A 19,498-nucleotide genomic window follows, 5' to 3' on the forward strand; every position below is an offset into this window, starting at 1 on the left:
TGTAAACATGGTAAGTCTATAGGCCCAGTGCTGTGACTTGACATGATACTCTGCATGTTTGCTGTGGAATTATGCAGTATTTTTCAAAAATATGCATCATGGTATATTTTAACTTTTGGATAAAATGTATGAAAAACCTCACAGGAAGAAAAATCAGCTTTATTAATTCTTCAATTTGCAGAAACTCATTATGCAAGACATGTTCTAAAGGCCACTTAAAACATCCTATTTAACTGATGACTAAAAGTAAGAGTAAGTTTTCTGGTAAGTAAGTTTGATAGTTGATGACATGCATGGCCACAAAGCAACTACATGTGGCTATTTCTTCAAGTCCCAGGGGATAAAAGTGCACCCTAATTTTCAGAGGCATATCACAGCCAGGATTATGCACATTAATCAGAGAAAGTAAATTATTTTTTTACCTTAATTCTAATATGCCAATTGAATTTCCAGAGGGAAAGATCCGTCTGACATAATTGAAGTCCCCAATATAGACACTTCCATCAGGCCCAGAAGCAAGTGCAACTGGGGCAAAGAGTTTGCTGTTGAGGGCAAGTCCATTGCAGTTGGAGCAAGAGACACTTCTCTGGTGTCCATTGCCCATCACAGTGGAGATGACTGGAGGCTGCTGGGAAATGAACATGTTTTCCCCATTTCCTTTGTGCAAAATTCCTAAAGGGAGGGGAGGGAAGAAAACAGAGACAAAATAAGCCAAATATATGGCATTTAAACTATTCTGCAGTTTTGGATTATGAAATCCTCTAGACAGCCAGATTACCAAAATAGCAACAAACATTTGATACGTTAAAGACTATCACAGGGTTCCATTAATCTTTTCCAATTTTGTTCATCCCAAGCTTCACTGTCACCATTTTGGTCAGTAGTGGCTAGTGACTATTTTAAAGCCAACATCATGAGGAGAACTCATGGTTGGTTAATGCTCTAACAAATTGACTGCTAATTGCAGTGCTATCTGGTTTCTTGGGGATTACTGCTTTAATATTCATTTTATTCATAAATTTTTATTAGGTAGCAGAGGAATTTCTTAGGCAGTTTGAATATTTAATTAAAGGAGATTAATAGCAGGACTACTATGCATTTTTCACAAAAGAGCACGGAGTGGCAGTACAAAATCGATATTCAAATTTAACTGCGAGTCCTTCATGGTGTATGAAAATGGGGCCAAGTGCAGCAAAGCCAAGTTAAGAGTCAAGGAGCAACTGTGAGGCACAAGTGAATGTCCTCCCAGCAATAATATACTACGTTCTGCCATAAAGGCTAAAACATCTTCCCAGTGTATTCTAGCACTGCTCTGCAGCATACATTGTTGAAAGTCTTCCCACTTACCAGGTTAGATACCAGAACTAGTACAAAGATGTATTTTCTCAAGCTGATAGCTATAGTGTTTATTTTAAGTAACAATGTGGTAATATATTTAAGAAGCATCTTTGAAATGACATGCTGTCGCAAGATTTTGGCTATCGATGAACAAAATATAGGTACTCTTTTAGATCCTAGTCCAAAATTTCTTATTTCCCTTGAAAAGCCCAGTACTTCATCAGAAAATTGGCACTATTAAAGGAACAAACACAAGGGAATTTACTTTCTGGAGGACTCGTGCTGGGAAATGAGAATATTCTAGACACTGCAGGAAGTACATGTTGAGACATGTCTGAGTTTTCCCAAAGTACAGCAAGTGTATTTATGTATTGCCTCTACCAACTTTTGTTTAAACTATTTTTTGTGACTTTCAGGTAAATCTAAAGCTAAAATTCACCTTGGAAATTACTGAATGTTACCACAGCTATTTTGAAGAGAATTATATTTTTAAAAAAATTATTTATGAACAACAGAGGATAGAATGCATAATTTGTTTGAATAATAGCTTTAAAAAAAGCATCCTGGAAATATGCCAGTAAAATAAATGCCAATATTCTCTCTTATGCAGTGGATAAAAATACTATGAAATGAAGATGCTGCCCTTTGTCTGAAATTACAATGTTAAGGTAATCTTTCAACATCCTCTTACAAATACCAGTAAATAATTAGAGCTCTGGAGAATATGTTTTACTGTCAATAAATATAAGTGTGTGCTTAATATCAGGCTTCCAAGCTGCTGCTTTAATTTTAGTTGATGCTGTGTTGCACTGGGGTTGAAATTACCTTAAAGCATAAAGTCTCTCTAAAACTACTCCTCCTTGCCCCAGATAAATAAAAATGGAATCAATGCACTTACCCATCAGAACAAAAATTTAATTCAGTTAACACACTGAAAAATTGGTTAATACCACATTCATTTGTATTCATGAGATACAGTTGTCTTTAAAAGACCTCTATGCAGGAACTAATATTTATGGTATCTGTTCTCTTCTTGATTATGAGAAATGCCCTGATGATCTTCCAAACTGACAAAAACCTTTGTACCAGAAAACATTAAACTCTAATCATGTCACAAATTAGAAGTGATCTAACATCCAAACTGGTGGGGAAAAAAAAAGTGGGAAAAGAGCAGTAGAGTAGAGCTGAGAACAGGATGTGATCCTTTGTTAACCTAACAGCCACACAGATGCAAAACTGCATACATTTGAAAAACTTGAGTTTCCAGTGACAGTCACATTGGAAAAATATTTGTTATTTCACATCAATTCTGCTGGAATCAGGAATCCTTTTTTTCCCCTTTTTTTGGTAAATCCTTACATCTGGCAGTAGAACACAGTTTTCACTTGCTAAGGTTTCTGCATGTCAATACATGTACCTCCACAGCTTACTATGAACTGCAAGTCTGTAAAATTGCATCTATTTCTTTTTACTCCATTTATTTTGTAACATCTCTAAAATAAGAAGCCTTCATGGGGAGGGAAAGAAGAATATCTGCCCTGGCTCTGAGCAGGAATGTGCACAGTAGCAGACCTGCTGGGAGACCAGGCTTAGTGGCTGAAGTCAGATATAAGCTCTTCAGGACTAGTAAATCAAGCAAAGTGCTTCTAGTTTTAGTTTGAAAATAAAATTGCAATTTGCAGTACAGAATGTTATATTCCAATGCTGTTGCTGTACTTAATCCAGTGGCAGTGTTTCAAAATCATGAAAGTTTCATCCTTCTAAAAAGAGCAGCTCTTCATACACACAGAGGAGATGCTTTAATTAAAAGTGAAAAATCTTAATATTTTCATGCTCAAGAAGGCTACTCAATACTTTTCGTATCAGTCATGGTGGCATGGAGGTAAGTCTGAAATACATAATTCTGGTTTGAATCGTATTCTTGTCCTTATCTAAAGCCCATTTTATATATCTGAAGTGCAGCTCACTTGTTTCTAGGTAAGACCAGAAGCACACTTGTTACTTTTATCCTTTCGGTTACCACAGTTCATTATTTGGTTTTGTTGCTTTAATATGAATCTACAGGCTGCTCTGGTAGGTGTGAACCAGCTTCTTTATATCTGCCCTTAGCTGCTTTTCTAGTTCTTGTACACGAGCCAGGTGTGGGTGCTCAAAGCCTGTAATAGTCCTGAGGAACCTCTGACACATCCCTGAGCCTGGGCTTTGCTGCCCCACTGGAGATGCTCTGACATGCAAACTGCAAACAGAAGAGACCCTGGATTTCAGGTCAGATGTGCTTATGCCCTCCCCTCCCTTCCCCTCCTGTGCCTCTGAAAGTGATGGGTAAAGATGTTTGGCAGCTTTCCCCGACTTCAGCCTTGATCCGTGTCCAGCACAGTGGGAATACACAAGGAAGAGGAGCAGGTGTAGAAGCTGCACATTCCCCACCCACGTAGTGGGTGCAGCCCAGCTGATTTGAGAGGAGGTGGCTTGAGGCTGACAGGTCAGTGCCCTCTGGCATTCTCAGCCAGGCAGCTGAGATGGGGGGAGGGGGGACAGGAATTAATTTGTCACCACATACCTTGTGCTCATGAGAGCAATGCTTAGCCCTGCTTGGATTATAATTGTATACTCTACAAAATCTCAGAACATGTTAGTGCCTATGGGGTGAATTGTAGTAGTAACCACTGCAGTTATCAGAGAGTCATACCAATTGGAGTTACTGCCAGCAATTTAGTCTTGAAATTAAACTATGCAAGTGGTAAATTGGCACTAAGGAGCAGACTATGGGACTCACAGTTGGGGGCTCAGCTGACTGAGGTCAGATTTCTCTTTGTGTTAAATGTCAATAGCTGGCATTTAAAAGAGACAATCTATACAAACCAATAAGACAGGGAATGAAAGAACTGCTGTTTAAAATGTCAAACTATTTTAAATCAAAACAGAAATCCAGATAATTTACAAACTAAATCTGACCTTTTGTATTTGGAATATTTATACTGTAGCTGTGCATTCAGCAACAGAACTTGTAAAACTTGAGAGCCCTACATCTGTGCATGAATCTTCATCAACAGAAGTCCGCAGATAGGAATAGATTCTATTGGACTGACTCTCAGCTGGAGCAAATTGAGAGAACTTTACTGAATCCAATATTCCTCTGACTTGTAAGTGTTAAAATCTGACCTCAAGTTTCTCTTCTCCTGGACAATGAGATATCTGTTTATTGGCAAAACCATATACAGTTACCATAATTTATCTATAAGTATTGTTTTAATAATTTAGTCCCACTAGTTCCCGATCACAGATGTTCATGGAGGAAAAGAAACCCGGTATAAAATAAAAGCAATGGGAAAAAATATTCAAGCCTCCATGCTTGAAGAATCTCTCTGCAGGGTTAATGTTATCACACCAAAAGCATTTACAGGTTTTTTACTAATACTTTGAAATGTGTTGGATTGCTTGTACTGAGGAGTGACTTACTGTGCTTCTCCACAGAGTGGGCAGCCACAAAAGCTGCTGCACACTGGACTGGCAGCGTGGGTTTGGAAGTGCTGCTCTGTGATCAAGCAGGGTTTGTCTGCCTGGGGCTGTGCCCCATCAACATCAGTTGATGGCAGTCATAGGATGAATTAGGGGTGCAGACACTTCACTGAGAATATAACACACTACAGACTGACCTGAAATGTGGCACTTCTACACCAGCTGTGTGAGAATGAACCCAAATTAGTTTGCCCTTTTCCCATCCAAACGACCACAATGTGTTAGCAATCGCAAGAGTCAGTGATATTAATGTCTAAACCCTGGGAGCCAGAACATTAAAAATATCCTTTCAGATGGCATTTACAGTTCAGCTCTCAATAAATGAGGGTGCATATTCAAAGAGGATTACACATTAGGAAGTGTAACACTTAAAATCTGAACAATTAATTCCTTTAAAATTTGTACTCTCCTTCTGCGTGGGCAGTTAATAAAGGAGGGACTTACCACTTTGTGGATTTAATACATGGTGTTTGTTTATAGACCAGCCACCCAGATTTGAAGCATCCATTTCAAAGCCTTGAAGGATTACTGTTCTCTTCTCCCACAGAATAAAATCAGGACATGTTTCATATTCATATCCCACCGACACTGGAAACAAATAATTAAAGATCTCTCAGTCTCTTTTTCTCTGTGAACTGCTAGGCAGTTTTTCATTCCAGTTTTTGATATTCATCTGTTAAGTAATGATGCCACTAATTTTCCTCTGCCTGATTGCTATTGTTGAACGGTATTTTTTTGAAAAAAGGGTTTTAAGAGATTAGTATGTTTTTACAACTATAGTTACTACTGCTTCAAAGCAGAAAATTGTCTGTGATATCAGTTGTGGATTTCATAAGATTATAAATCTCCTCCAATGACTCCTGACTTGATTGTTTATTGCATTTCTGCTAATTACCTGAAAACAAGCTTAAATAGAAAAGAATCCATGCTAAAACAAATTGGTTTTAATTGTTTGCTGACTGTAAAAATTATAGTTAGGCAGAAATGGATTGACAAGCTGAACATTTATAGAATTATACATTTATCTTAACAGGCTTGCACATTACCAAAATACCCAGTGAAAAATCTTGAATTACCCAAAGGATGGTAGGTCTTGGTGAACTCAAATTGATTAAAACCCTTTTCCTTTAGTACTTCCATAAAAAAAACCCAAAAATTCAAAAGTTTTGATATCTCTAATATACCAACCTTTCAAAAAAATTTGTTTATCTCTACTAGATTTCAGTGAAACGCATCATAAAGGAAGAATATTATTTTGAAACCAAATTCCATAATTTGACCTAGGAAATATTGAAATAGTTCAACCTTTCCAAAACAAAAATGTTTCAAAAATGTTTTAAGATACAAAATTTAAAAAATATGAAACATTTTTAAGAGTTTCTTTTCACTTTTTCTATGTAACAGCTTTAGGTATATTTTACTTAAACCATAAAGAGTTTTAATACCACCTAAATTCCATTATGGTATACAAAAAAATATTTTGACCAGGTCTAACAGGGAGCATTTGTGTTTGTAAGATAAATGTTTTATGGCAAACTGAAAGCTGTTCCTTACAGTGACAGCTTCACCACTTCAGCAGAGCCTGTTTTTGCAGCTAAACTCTGATTTGTAAAAATCCCACCTCCTTAAGTACTGTAAATACTGTATGTTTCCAACATTACAGGTTTCAGTTTGAGGGTCCAGCAGCCACTTTGTCCAATTCTTCTGTTACAGGAGCTCTTACAACCAACACCAGCAAAGCTTCTGGGTACCGCCCTGAGGCGAGAGACCAAAAAAGGCCATGGAACTTCCAGAACAGCCACATCCTGTGCTGGGATGAGTCACAAAGGCTCAGTAACCGAACACACTATTTTCTAGGTGTTAATGCAGAGAGAAGATAAAGGGCAGATTTTTCCTGTGAAGGAACCTCACATTTGCCACCTACACATTAACATCTTCCGTCCAGTCATGCGCTTAACACGTTCAATCCCAGGTTAGCTGTTCGTGCTTGAAAAGAGCAAAACCCTGAAATGCAGCCCCTCAGCCTGGCTCAGTGACTCGTTAGGGACCCACAGGACAGTTCATCAACTGCTGGGAGGGACCGTGCTGAGAGCTGGGTGAGGGAGGCATAACAATTGAGAGCATCTGGAATCCGGGCCCACGGATCCACTGGAGCATCTTTACCAGGGCTGGAGCTAATTCCATAACGTGTCAGTGTTCCCTGCCTACAGCTGATGTTTCTGAGCAGCCAAATAAGCTCCAGAGGTTATCACCCCCTTTCCTACAAGTTCACTGTTCCCTGCTCTCACAGTTACTGTGCATGGCTGTCTTTTTGTCCTCTCTCATCAGTGAGAGACATATGGACACACTTCATGTGCGTCTACAACCAGGCTCCTATGCAAACTTACCCATATTCAGGAAAGACACCTATGCTCCGAAAAGAAGTATCTGTGTGATCTTAAAGTGGGTCTCCTGAGCCATCTAACTGGAAGTCCTGCTGTACCACCCATGAAAGTTTCCTATCAGTCATTTTGCATGCGAAGTAACCAAGGCAAAGCATAATACTGGTAAAGTCAACAGGATGATTACAGTGCCACTTGAGAAGTATTTTGTTAGGGGCAGGTTTTGAAAAATGTAATTTTGTAAGTGAAATTAAAATCTCTGCCAGCTTACCCTCATTGGGGGGTGTTACTTTCTGATCCAATTAATTTGTAGCACTTTTTTGAGGTGACTGAGATTTCACTGTATGAATGTGAACTTCAGTGACTAGTTTTAGACATTAAGTCAGCAAGTACAGTTCTCTGCAGTCTCAAAATGGATTTTGAAAGACCTACTGATCATCCGTACCAAAACCCAATTCTTTTCATACCACTGTTGAGAAGGATAATTGGTACCAGACCTACGGTATAAGGGCTGTTGCCAAAATACAGGTAAGAAATAAAAGACATGATTAACCAGGAAAGTAACCTCTATTTCAAGCTCCTCTGAGATATTTGTACTTATCTGCATCCATCTTCTTTGAACAATGAACAAAATGTACTCAACCACAGCACCTGGTAGGGCTGTTGGAGAGCTGGTTTACGCTCAACCCCAAGAGGGTTCATCCTTGCAGACCCCTCAGTGCTGCTATGTGGGACGTGGGGCCTTGCAGGAGTCTGTATGGAGGTACACAGGAGCATATATTGAGGATTTGACTGAAATCCTTTCCTTGTGTTAGATTACAAGGGGACATAGACTTTACCCCCAAGGTTTTGTGTGTCAATATGATGCTTCTTTACTCAGAACAAAAAAATGCTGCTTTGTCATCTCAGTTGTTACTCTGAGAAAATGGCCTCTTGTGAGGAGCTTGGGGACTGGACACATGCCAGCAAACATTTCTTCACCAAGTTTAAACAGAACCATTTGCATGTGGAAATATGCTTAGAAAGTCTTGTTTTCTGTAGCTGGTTATGTGATCAGTGCTGTCAATAACCCTGAAGAAAAATATAGATGTTTATAGTATTTAGAAAACCAAAAGCAGATGGTTATAATCCTGAGTTCCAGGACTTCAACCTGCTCCAATTTAATTTAATTAAAAAGAAAACTGAACAGAATGCATTATTAAATATTGGTAATATACTGGCAGAGGAAATTATTTTGACAAAAATTCATATAATGGATGCAGATAAAGGTCCCTGAGTAACTACAGTGTGTCAAATTAAATAAAGCTTTATTGGAATCTAACAAAGCATGCTAGTAATGCACTTAAAATATCAAGATTTTTGCTTCTATTTTGAAAGAAGCATAATTAACCTAAACTTTATGGAAAAGAATTAAAAAAATTAAGCACCAATTAAATAATTTAAAAGTTGTTATCCAGCACTATTGTGTAAGCTTTATTCATATTTAAACACATTAAACTAATCTACTCCTAATTTGGGAAACTAACTACAGTATCATTTCATGAGATGTTATGTATTGGAATTAAAATGTTCTGAAGTCTGGGTATGTACTGGACTTCACAATCATTAGAGGACTCTTAAATGACGCAGTGGGAGCAGGGTAGTCAACTGCTCCCTCTCCAATGTGTGACAGCCTCTGGACACAGGGCACACGTAGCTGTGCTGAGGAAAGCCCCAGGTGGCACCTGTGACCCACCTGGTCCTGCCTGATCACCCACAGGAGTGCTCAAGGTCAAGCTGGAGCATTTTTTTATTTCTGGATTTGCACAAATATGTGCCAACAACTAACTTAATACCTTCCCTCACTGCAAAAACAAACAGGAACTGGTATCAGCAACAGGACGAGGCTGGATCTGCCCCTTCACAGGCTCTCCTGTATCTCAAGAGGCTGAGAAGGGCACTGCTGCTCCTTGCCATACATCACACCAGGTGTTCAGAACCCTGGTGTCAGTGCCAGCACCTGATGGACCCAGCAAAAAGTTGCCCACCCTTCTGCGGATGCGAGCCAGAAGTGGAAGATCAGATCCAGACAGGGGAGATGATGCAGCAGTTCTGGAGACCTTCCACCAAGGGTGGAGTCTGGATTTCTTTAGGCCAATGCAATGTGTGAGCTACAGTTGGAATGAGAAGACCTGAGCTTCTGCATGAGCATTCATAGCAGATCAGGAAACTAATGAAGCCAAAAATGTATCACTGATTTCCTGGTTCCTTCAGTTTTTCAGCTGAATTTGTTCCTGATCTGGCTCATTTCATGATCAAATGAATGTGAGTGGTGGCCCACGGGTAAGGAGAGAACGTGGCAATGTCCCTGCAGGCAGCAGCCCCTGTTGTGTGTGTTGAAGGAGACAGTAGGACCACGACTCTGGGAAAAGCTTCTTGTCTGACATTTTCCTTCGCATACTGCATTACGTAATCATACTCCACATTTTGGTCTCATAACCCATCATGGAAATCCATGTCTGTCTATGCTTGCATCATTCTCAGGGAAGAAATGACCAGGAAAATGGTATAATCCTCCTTTTCCCCACTGCCTCCCCATGCAGCCGCCTCCCAGACCATCTGTCTGGGAGCACACAGGAACAGCGTCACGCACCAGAGGCTCTGGGAGCTGCAGAGCCTGGCAGGCACCTTTTGGCTCTGCAGGCCACTCTGCAGGCACTCTGCCTGCATGGACAACACAACAGATCCTGAAGGAAGCTCCTGGCTGCCCCTCAGAACAGCAGTTTCATATATGGAATGAGGCATATTCCTTGCAAGGGTGCACTGCTCTGTGTTGCCCTTGCTACTCTTGCCTTATAGCCTGATCTGCCAGTGCTGCTGGTGATAATTGCCTTGACATAAAAAGCAAACAGAACTGCTATGGAAGAGAAGGGGGTTGATTCACAATACCAAGCTTTGCTTGTAAAGTAAATAATTCTAATACAAAGCATCTATTAGTCCATTAAGCAACATAACATCAAAATTAAATTACAAAATAGAAAGCCCTTAAAAAAATCAGGAAATTAATGAAAATAAAAATGCTGGCTAAATAAAATGTATTTGCACAGACAGAATTTCTGTAGCAATTCTCAGAATAGCCTTTGCTGCTTGCCGAACAAAGCCTATGAAACATGCTGATTTGTAGATAAACATCTTTAAACAGCAAATCAATTAGTTTTAACTGCTGGAGACATGAAATGTAGTAAGAAAGGATGCCCAAAAGTTAGAATTTTGTAAACCCTAAGCGGAAATGACATTTTAAATGTCACAGCCAAAAAATGACAGAACAATGACACACCAAAGGTCATATTCAAAGTAACATTCAAAAACAGAGACAGCTGAATATAATGCCGTTAGTACATAACCATTCTCTGAGGGAAAACGGAATTTTCAAATTGATTAAATTAGAAAGATGACATTGGAAGAACAAGAAAATAAATGTTCTTAGGAAATCATACAAGTCACTTCAGTGACTTCAGCTAAAGAGGCATTTGATTTAAAAGAATGCAGGAGCAGCAAAAAAATTTATTTGCTGTATTTTCCCGGCTTGATGTGTGTGAGTGCTTCTGCTTACATCAAGGTGATTCTACATACCCATTGCCTCAGCCAGACCAGAAACCTTCTGTCCATATATATCTGTCTTATTCCAGGCAAATGTGTACACCAAATTGGCTGCAGCAGGAAACCATTTCTGAAGCAGACGACCTTCAACAGCAACTATCAGATGGACTTTTGCCATTCCAGAAGGGATGGTTGTGTGTGTCAAAATAATGCGCAGCAAAGTTTTATACCCCGGTGTCCGACTACTGAGATAACTGAGCTTCACAAAACTTGAAGGAATTGCAATTTCCTCTTGGACCACCTTGGAAAAAAACACATCATTATATCTATAGCCAAGAAAAACGCAAAATTATAATAGTAAGAGCAGGTAATTATTTTACATTTCACAATTATGATGTGAACACGGCACCACTGAAACAACTGGGTTTATTTCAGCAATGCAGTACTTGGGCACATGACAAAACTTCCAACAGCAGACACGGCTTGGTCAACTTACTGGATGGCAGGCCGTCTGTTTGATAAAAAGCCTCTTCCCCTGATGCTTTACTCCTGTCTACTGGGGAGCAAATACTGCATCTGTGCACATATTCTTACATACAAGCTGCACAGCTTTACCTTGTCTTTACTACTTGGTTTACTTAACAAGTGTTCTTAACTGGAATACAATTAAAATTTTTTTAAATACACACGCACATCTTCAATCACATACATTGTATGTGAAGATGCTATCCTGCTTTGGAGGCAATAACTTTAGCTTGGAGAGTGTTAAGAAAGAAAACAAACCTTCCTGCTAAACTATCTGTGCAGTCAGGCCAAGCTCCAGCAAGAAGGGGCATGGTGTATGAAGGAGCAGCATTAGGACCCTAACAAGCTAACTGGGGACACACAGCAGTGAGGATGAAACAGGCTGAGCATCAGAGTCATCTCGCTCACAGGTAAGACCCCAGGGAGTGCAAGAGAACTCAAATCCCAGGGCCCTGCTGTCAGTACTGCTGTCTGAAGCACTTGGATTAAAGCTAGCTTGGATATGCCCACTGTGGGGTGGTATCAATTCCCACTGCAATGGAGATAGGCCCTCAGCAACTAGAAGGATTGCAAAGGCTGTGAGCTTGTCAGGAGAAAAAAGAAATTTGGCCTTGACCTTTTGAATGATGTGGGCCTTGGAGCTACAAAAAGGGATTTAGCTCTTGTGGTCCCCTGAGAGAAAAGAGCTGTTCTGGGACAGACTGTGAGGAAGAGCAGGCAGGAGATGAGAATGGCTTCTTGGAGGATGCTACCACAGTCACTCAAAAGCCACCTGACTGTGGTTAATAAGGTTAATGATGTTAGTGTATTTCTGTACTAATGAATCAACCTGTCACAATGTTAAATTCATCGTGCTTGGAAAAAGACAAACTTTTGTTTACATTTCCCATTTTTAAAATATTCCTTGTCTAACAATAGATTGCTTCACTTTGAACCAATTTTATTTACACACTGCAACAGTATCAGTGTCACAGCATTGCTGCAGTACAGCTGGAGGCCTGCCAGCACTTGTCGTTTCAACATATGAAATGTAGTGTTGCCAGGGAAATCCTGCTCCCTTTATTGTTCCTGATTTGCAGTGTTCCCCTTCTTTCCTGCTGATATCCCAGCTGCCCTCTCTGTCATACATCTGACATCCCTTCTCATTTTTTAATAGAAAAGCAGGAAGAAATATTCAAGCATTAATACATGCTAATATATCTCTGTCTCCTCTTATTCGCCGTTACTTTTTGCTCAATTCCCAGAACTGTACAATGAAACTCAACACTCTAAGAAACCTCCAATGCCAAAAAAAATCCCCGAACCCAAAAATGAAGAAGAAAGAACTGGGGAGCAGTTTCTGAGTAGAGTGCATCTTTGGGTACCCCGCTGTTCAACAAAGACCCAGGCACTGTGGAGCACAGTGACCCAGTTTTTTCTTACTGGTGTGCAGCAGTTATTCTTAATTTATGTTCATTAGTTTCACTTAGCACATTCTGTGAAGCAATGCTATGACCATCAACTGGATGAAGCATGATAATAGTTATGGAGATGTTTAGACATACTTGAGTTCAAGAAGAGGTCTCTCACATGTAGAATAAAGTAAAAACACTTTTAAGAGGCTACAGGTACCCTTGAAAGTATCTTCCAGGCTTGCTCAGTGAAGTTAAAAGGGAACCCAAAAGAGGTCTTATTGTTTAAAATCTAACTGCTCAAACAACAGACTAAAAATTAAGAGCATTATTAATATGACCCGAGCTGTGTTTCATTGGGTGTTTGACTCTCACAGCCTTTTTTAAGTCCCAAGTAAAAGAACAGTTAATTACAAGGTTAATTAGAAATTACTTTGAACACTTAAGGGAGTGTCAAGAAAAAATACATTTAAATTAAAAAAGAAGTCCTAAAGATCATGTTAAAATTGCTCTGCCTTGGAAAGAAAGTAATAAAATTCAAGAATCTGCCATATAGCTGTAAATGGATGAAACATCCCTAGGAATGTTCAAAGCATCATGTCTCACACTGATGTTTGGGAAGTTGTACTGATCATCTGTAACTAGGAATGGTTTTGTGCATCACTATCAACAAATCAGGGTTTCAATAATAATTCATGTTAGCATTCCCCACTTTCTTCTACTTGGAGGTAAGAAATAAAGCACCTTTAAATATTAAAAAGTAAAGAAAGAAAAAAGACAACAGCATCTTGTTAAACAGTACTAAACAGATATGCATTGGTGCTATTCTGCCAAGGGAATGATATAACAGCAGTTATTTGCTCACTGTCTTCAAAGAATGTCTAAACCTGGTTCTGCAACAGAACAAACTGTTAATTTAAAAGTCGTTTCATTACCTGTAGTTCTGGAATAACAGTTCCTCTTTCAGGACAGGACCCTCCAAACGCTGTCAAGGGAGAAGGGAGTACAATGGGGTTTGGACTGATAAAACTACTGATGTCACAAGATGGTGTGTCCGACTCTACTCTTTGCATTACAACTTTGTCTACAATGATAAATCTATTCCAAGGCAACCAAAGTGTTCTTTTTTCAGATATGAAAGGAGATCTGTCAAAAACTAGAGTGACAGAGATTCCTCCAACAGCCACAAGGTCAAAACTGGAAAAGAGAAAACAAATTGTTTTGTTTCTTTTTGTTTTTTCATCACATTACCACATCTTTCAATGCATCACAAAAACCCCCTTTATGTTTGTTATTACAGCTATTAATTTACTATGTGAAATCATTCAAGTGTACATTCCCTGCATCATCTTGGTATCCACAAAGAAGCTTTACCTCTGTGTGCTTTCTCCCGGTATGCATCGACAGCAAGGCACAGAATTTCACTGTTACTTGGCCTCACTCCCCTCTATTTATCAACTAGAATCAACATTAATGAGTCACCTGTAACAAAAGTGTGAACCCAGTTGCTTTGGTTTATATGAAAAGAAATTCCTATCCCAGAAAAAGGATGCCACTCATCATCTATGCAGGAAGAGCATGCAGAATAAGAAGGCTTAAAGCCTTGTAGGCCTTAGCTCTATTAACATAACCATTTCCCTTTTTCTAAAAGCAGCAGGGGGAAAAGGTTGAGTATATTGAGCATAAGACCTCCCTGTACAGGATATGAAATTTTTGGGAAAGATGACGATTAATTGCACTGAGAACTGAGTCAGCTCTTGAACACAAGGAGGGTGATCCTCTGGGAGCTACTGTGAAGAACCTTTGGCATATCTGGGCTGCAAAACAGTGGGACATGGAAGGCATGATATACAGTCTCAATTTCCAGAGTTTCTGACATCCACAGTCAGGCAACACAAGGTAATATGTAAATAGCTACTTCACTCTCTGTATTATTGAATGCATCTATTATGGAGGTTTTTGATGGTAACAAACTGTGATAAGAAGTCAGACTTAATTATGCATATCTCATCACATTTCCCAAATGACACCGATTACATTCACAGCAAAATACAGGTAGCATATTTTAATGCAACAGCTTTATCCAGGCTAGCATAAGGAGGAAATGATAATTACTAACTTTCAGTAGTGCGATTTGAAAGTCAATAAACTAAGGTGAAATAAATATGCACACTCCTTACTTTTATAAATTGGCAAAGCTAAACAAAAAAAAAAAGTAATTGTGGAAACAGTGACAAATTGCAACACTTTTTCCCTGCTGGAAGACAGCTTCAGATTTCTTGTAATTCACAATCCAGCCAAGGAAGATGAAGTCTTAAACTGCCCTTAACAACTTAATTCAAGTTCAGGAGCAAATCATGACCCTACTGCAAATGGATGGCCAATCCTGAAGTGCAATATAGAACATATTGAAACCTCACCTGTCTTTGAGAAATGAACTCAGACCTGAGAGGCTAGGGAAGAAGAGGAAGCCAGGGCTGGTTATGGAACAGCAATTTAACCATTTGTATTTGGAAAGAGTCTGTTCTCACCTTTCCTTGTGTGTCTCAGGTGATCAGCTAAAGGATTTGACTTCACTGACACCTCAATAAACTACTTGGGTGATTCACATGTAACAACAGAAAAAACGAGGGAAGACAGGCTATCTCCTGGAAGACCTCACTTGTGAAAATATTCCAATGTCAAGGAGCTACTGTTACAGCAGACCTGCCCCATTTTGAGTCCAGCAGTTTGAATGTCACTGTAACTTTGTTGCAGTTCAGGTTTTTTTTCTTCTTCTCTTTCTTCTTTGGTCCCTTTACTACAGAGAGCTCCCTTCAACTGTGCTCCCGGAGCAGAAGGCCAGATGCCATCCTCAAGCCACACTATGAACTGTGATGTCTATGGAAATTTTGTACATTAATAGAAGTTGGCAGATGGCCTTAACTACACCAGCCTAAACCATGAAAGCCTGACCTTCCATCCTGTCGACTGATGGTGTATCCATATTCATTGTGGTGCAGGAAACTGACGTTCACTCCAACCAAAGGTGTTCCATCTATTGCTACAACCTGGCCTCGGATGACACACGCCCGTCTGTAACAAGAAGAGTAGAAGGCAACATTTTACACACATGGGCATTGGTTTCAGAAACTGGGCTGTGCTTTGGTCCCAGCAGACAGAACCACTCTGGTATCAGAGCAACTGCTGAGTTTTGAAAGAAAAGTCATACAAGCCCAAAAGATTGATTTGAAAAAGCATTCTCTCACAAAGACGACACACAGACTTTCCAACAAACTGTTGGTATAGGGAGAATATATTCCTGTTTCCAGACATATTTCAGGATACTATTTGTTCTGCCACTGAATAGCACTGCAAAGGTTTCATTGATAGTGTGATTTAGCTTGCTGCAGCTCTAGGGAGTGATGGTTTGTGAAAGGAGAGAAAGAAACCTCTGCTGCTAGGTATAGGGCATTGCTGTCTATTAGAAAAAAGCTGAACTAATGTGATAAGGCAGCAGTGAGATACATGGGCTTCACTGAACTTCAGGAAGTTATATAGGTAAATTCACAGGGTGCTTAATCAAGTGTAACATACATTTTTCTCAATCCCCCATCACATGTGATGCCCTTCTAAATTCCCTCTGGGATGCGTTGGACTTGCACCCACTTTCCACTTTATCCTCACATTCCAGTGAAGAGGTTGGAATATGGCAGAACAGAACACATCAAAGTCAATGGACAGGAAAGTGAACTCATTACTAAGTGGATCTAATCGGAGGCTAACAGGATCACAGAATCATAGAAAATGAGAGCTGAAAGGAAATACAAGACTTTATCTTGTCCATTTCTTTGCCTCGGGTTAGATCGACTATGCCTACATCAGTCCAGACAGATGCTTGTCTAACTCTGTAAGTTCACCAAGTAACCCATTCCAGTGCCTCTGTATGAATGCTCTACTTACGGCAAGTTCTTCCTACTGTCCAATTTGAACCTCCACTGTTGTCCTTTCAGACCATTGCTTTCACCTTAGTCAAAGAAATGGTGAAGAAATTACTCTTTTTCTTAGCTTTAGCCTTTTACCTATCTGAATAATGAAACATGAAGGAATCAAGTCTCCTAATGATGAGGATTAAGATGAGAAATATGGTCATCATGGTGCAGATTAGGACCTAGCAGGATTTTCTAAGGGTTTACACAGCCACATTCCACTGAAAACCCTCCCAATATTTTACCCTGTGCTGTCAGCTACACCACATCAACACACTGGCTGAACCAACCCAGGTCTTGGAAACTCAAGATACTACTGCACCTGTTTCCTGGAACTGCAGTTTTACATAATGACGTGAACAGTGTATGCAGAAGTCTTTTGGTAACCTTAAGACATTTAGGGTCAAAACCAAGAGAATACTTATAAAGTGAACTGGCATTAATTATTCAATATAAATGACAAGCATAAATTTAGGCATTGTCGTGTTTCTTTCTCAATTTGAAAATTTGTGGTAACCCTCAACAGAAACATCCACTGCACAGTGAATACGTGATCTAAAGGAAAAAACTTAATAGCTCCTCAGACAAAAGTTATTTAGGAGTTTACATATGAATTAAAAATATATCCCTAGAGAGATTAATTGACCATGATCCAATGAAATCATATGCAGAAACTGGAGAACACAAATTTCTGAAAATTCTGACATGTTTCTTAAGATCCCATTCTCCCAAGCCACTGACAAGACACTGATTTATCACCATGATATCATCAAACCTGTCTAACTATGACTTGAGAAAATGCAACTGGTAAAAATTAACCTCTTTGAGAGAACACCATTCACCACAGCTGCTAAGAGGAATTCCATGCTCCCAGGCCATGGAAAGATGCTGATAAATCCTAGAGGAATGGGAGAGGCTGCCTTACTGCCAGTACGCAAAACAAGAGTTCTGACTTACCACGTTTTTCATTTTCTATACGAAGTAAATTGGTTGTGGCCCTATTTGTGGCCCAAAATCTGCTGCTCCACTGAAGGCAATTGAGCTCCTATTTGTCTCAACCGACTCACAAGACTCACTCAAAAGAACAGCCAGGTCCAATTACTCTGATATGTTAGAGCAGAAAATACTGGTTTCTATTACTTTCATGTATTTTTAACATCAACAGACCTGCATTTTCTTTTCTAATACCTTTATTAGTGCATTCCATATATTTACAACACACATTGGTGTGAGAGTGAGACCCCTGGGAGTAATCATTATTCAGTGCATTATTCTTGCACTTCTGTTTGTTCATTCAACACAGACCTGTCTTCTGACACTACTCTGTCCTCATATTTTATCAAGCATACAGATTTGTATGATAACAGCTCATCAAAATCTCCATTATTTCACCCATGGTCTTTCTTTCTTCTATTCATTCACTTCCCATTATTCATAAATAATATTAAGAGACTTATCTTTCAACATTCTCCTTTTTTATTCATCATATTTTACAAGCCACACATATTTACGGTATGTGATAAAGACACATAAACCTCATTATTCTACATTTATCTGTACTGAATTGTCTTTGTAATCTCTTAGATTTTAAATGTCCTAAGCCTGCCTCTGTGTTCCTACATTTGTCCTCATTATTTAATGTCTCTTTATTACCTACTCTAAGTTGAAGAGTCTTCTCTGGCTTCTTTTAGAATTACCGGCACCTACTAAATCTTTGACTTAGCATTTGATCAGAATTAGCTTTAATTCTGGCACTTACCGCAGGTATGAAAACATTTCTCAGTTACTTTATGACCAGCACTAGTCTCCAGGGGTCAGGAGGTAACCAAGAGCCCCAGTTTGCAGCCAGCTCTCCCTGGTTTCCCAGTGCCCTGGCAGCTCACAGAGCAGAGCCCATGTCCCCAGGCATGCTGGCACGCAGGTTCCCTGCAGCGCTGCTGCTTAGGGAACACCTCACTTAATTCCTTCCCTTTCCAGAGCTTTTAGGGCATGTTCCCTGCAGTGATGTCCCTTCACAGTCAACTGCCACTTCACGCTTCCTTGCTTCAGCATTCACCCTCTTCCCAGATGAGCTGGGGGCCTTGCTACCACTCACTGCTTCTCTTAATTTGAGCAGAGAAACCTCTGAAGATCATGATGTCTCCTCAATGCACTGCACTTTCTGCCTCTAAGACTTATTCCACATTCTTGTGACTGCCCTGCTTTGCTTTCTCACGGGGGATAACTTGTACTATCTGTCCAACAGCCACCTATTTGTGATGATTGTGTAATCTTAGACCTAAGGCTTTCCAAGTTGTTTTAACTTGAAAGTGCAAAAATGTCTTTTCTAATTTGGTGAAGCTGGGCAGGAACATGCCCCTGATAAGCTGCCTTAGTGTTTTTGAATGCATTTAAAATGTTCCTAGTCCCTTGGCAAGCTGTACTAAATCTGCAACTCCAGAGGGAGCAGTTGGCTTTTTGAGATAAAGCTGAGATTCCCACGGGTTGCAGGTGGCCTAAAAGGAGTAGGATTCCTCGGTCAATGCTTCATGGGTCATTCCATGAGTAACTGAGGAACTCACTATGCTGTGGATCTCAGGTCTCTGCTGACAGGCAGTTTGTTTGACATCTCTAATTTAACATATGAGCAGAAGTTTTAGATGCATTCTTTCAGTACTTGTAAAGCATTTTATTATTCTACCACCATTCTGCCTTGCTCTGCTGCTACTTACCTGCTATTTTTTTGTTTTTGTTTTGCATATTAAGTTTCCAATAAGCACCTCAGGCTGAGACATTAGGCTCAGATATGGAACTCTGT

The 19,498-nt window shown here is 39.7% G+C and overlaps 1 protein-coding gene across 1 annotated transcript in view; it reads right to left on the reverse strand.

Moving 5' to 3' along the window:
• TENM1 (teneurin transmembrane protein 1) overlaps positions 1–19,498 on the reverse strand; it is a 309,396-nt gene that overhangs the window by 58,427 nt on the left and 231,471 nt on the right. Inside the window, exons 15-19 of the mRNA XM_069015347.1 lie at positions 15,689–15,808; positions 13,669–13,930; positions 10,851–11,118; positions 5,302–5,445; positions 423–672 (exon numbers count right to left, since the gene is read on the reverse strand). Of these exons, the coding sequence (XP_068871448.1) occupies positions 423–672; positions 5,302–5,445; positions 10,851–11,118; positions 13,669–13,930; positions 15,689–15,808 (1,044 nt within the window). The remainder of the gene's footprint in view (positions 1–422; positions 673–5,301; positions 5,446–10,850; positions 11,119–13,668; positions 13,931–15,688; positions 15,809–19,498) is intronic.

This window comes from Aphelocoma coerulescens, chromosome 4A, assembly GCF_041296385.1.
Source record: "Aphelocoma coerulescens isolate FSJ_1873_10779 chromosome 4A, UR_Acoe_1.0, whole genome shotgun sequence".
NCBI lineage: Eukaryota > Metazoa > Chordata > Aves > Passeriformes > Corvidae > Aphelocoma > Aphelocoma coerulescens.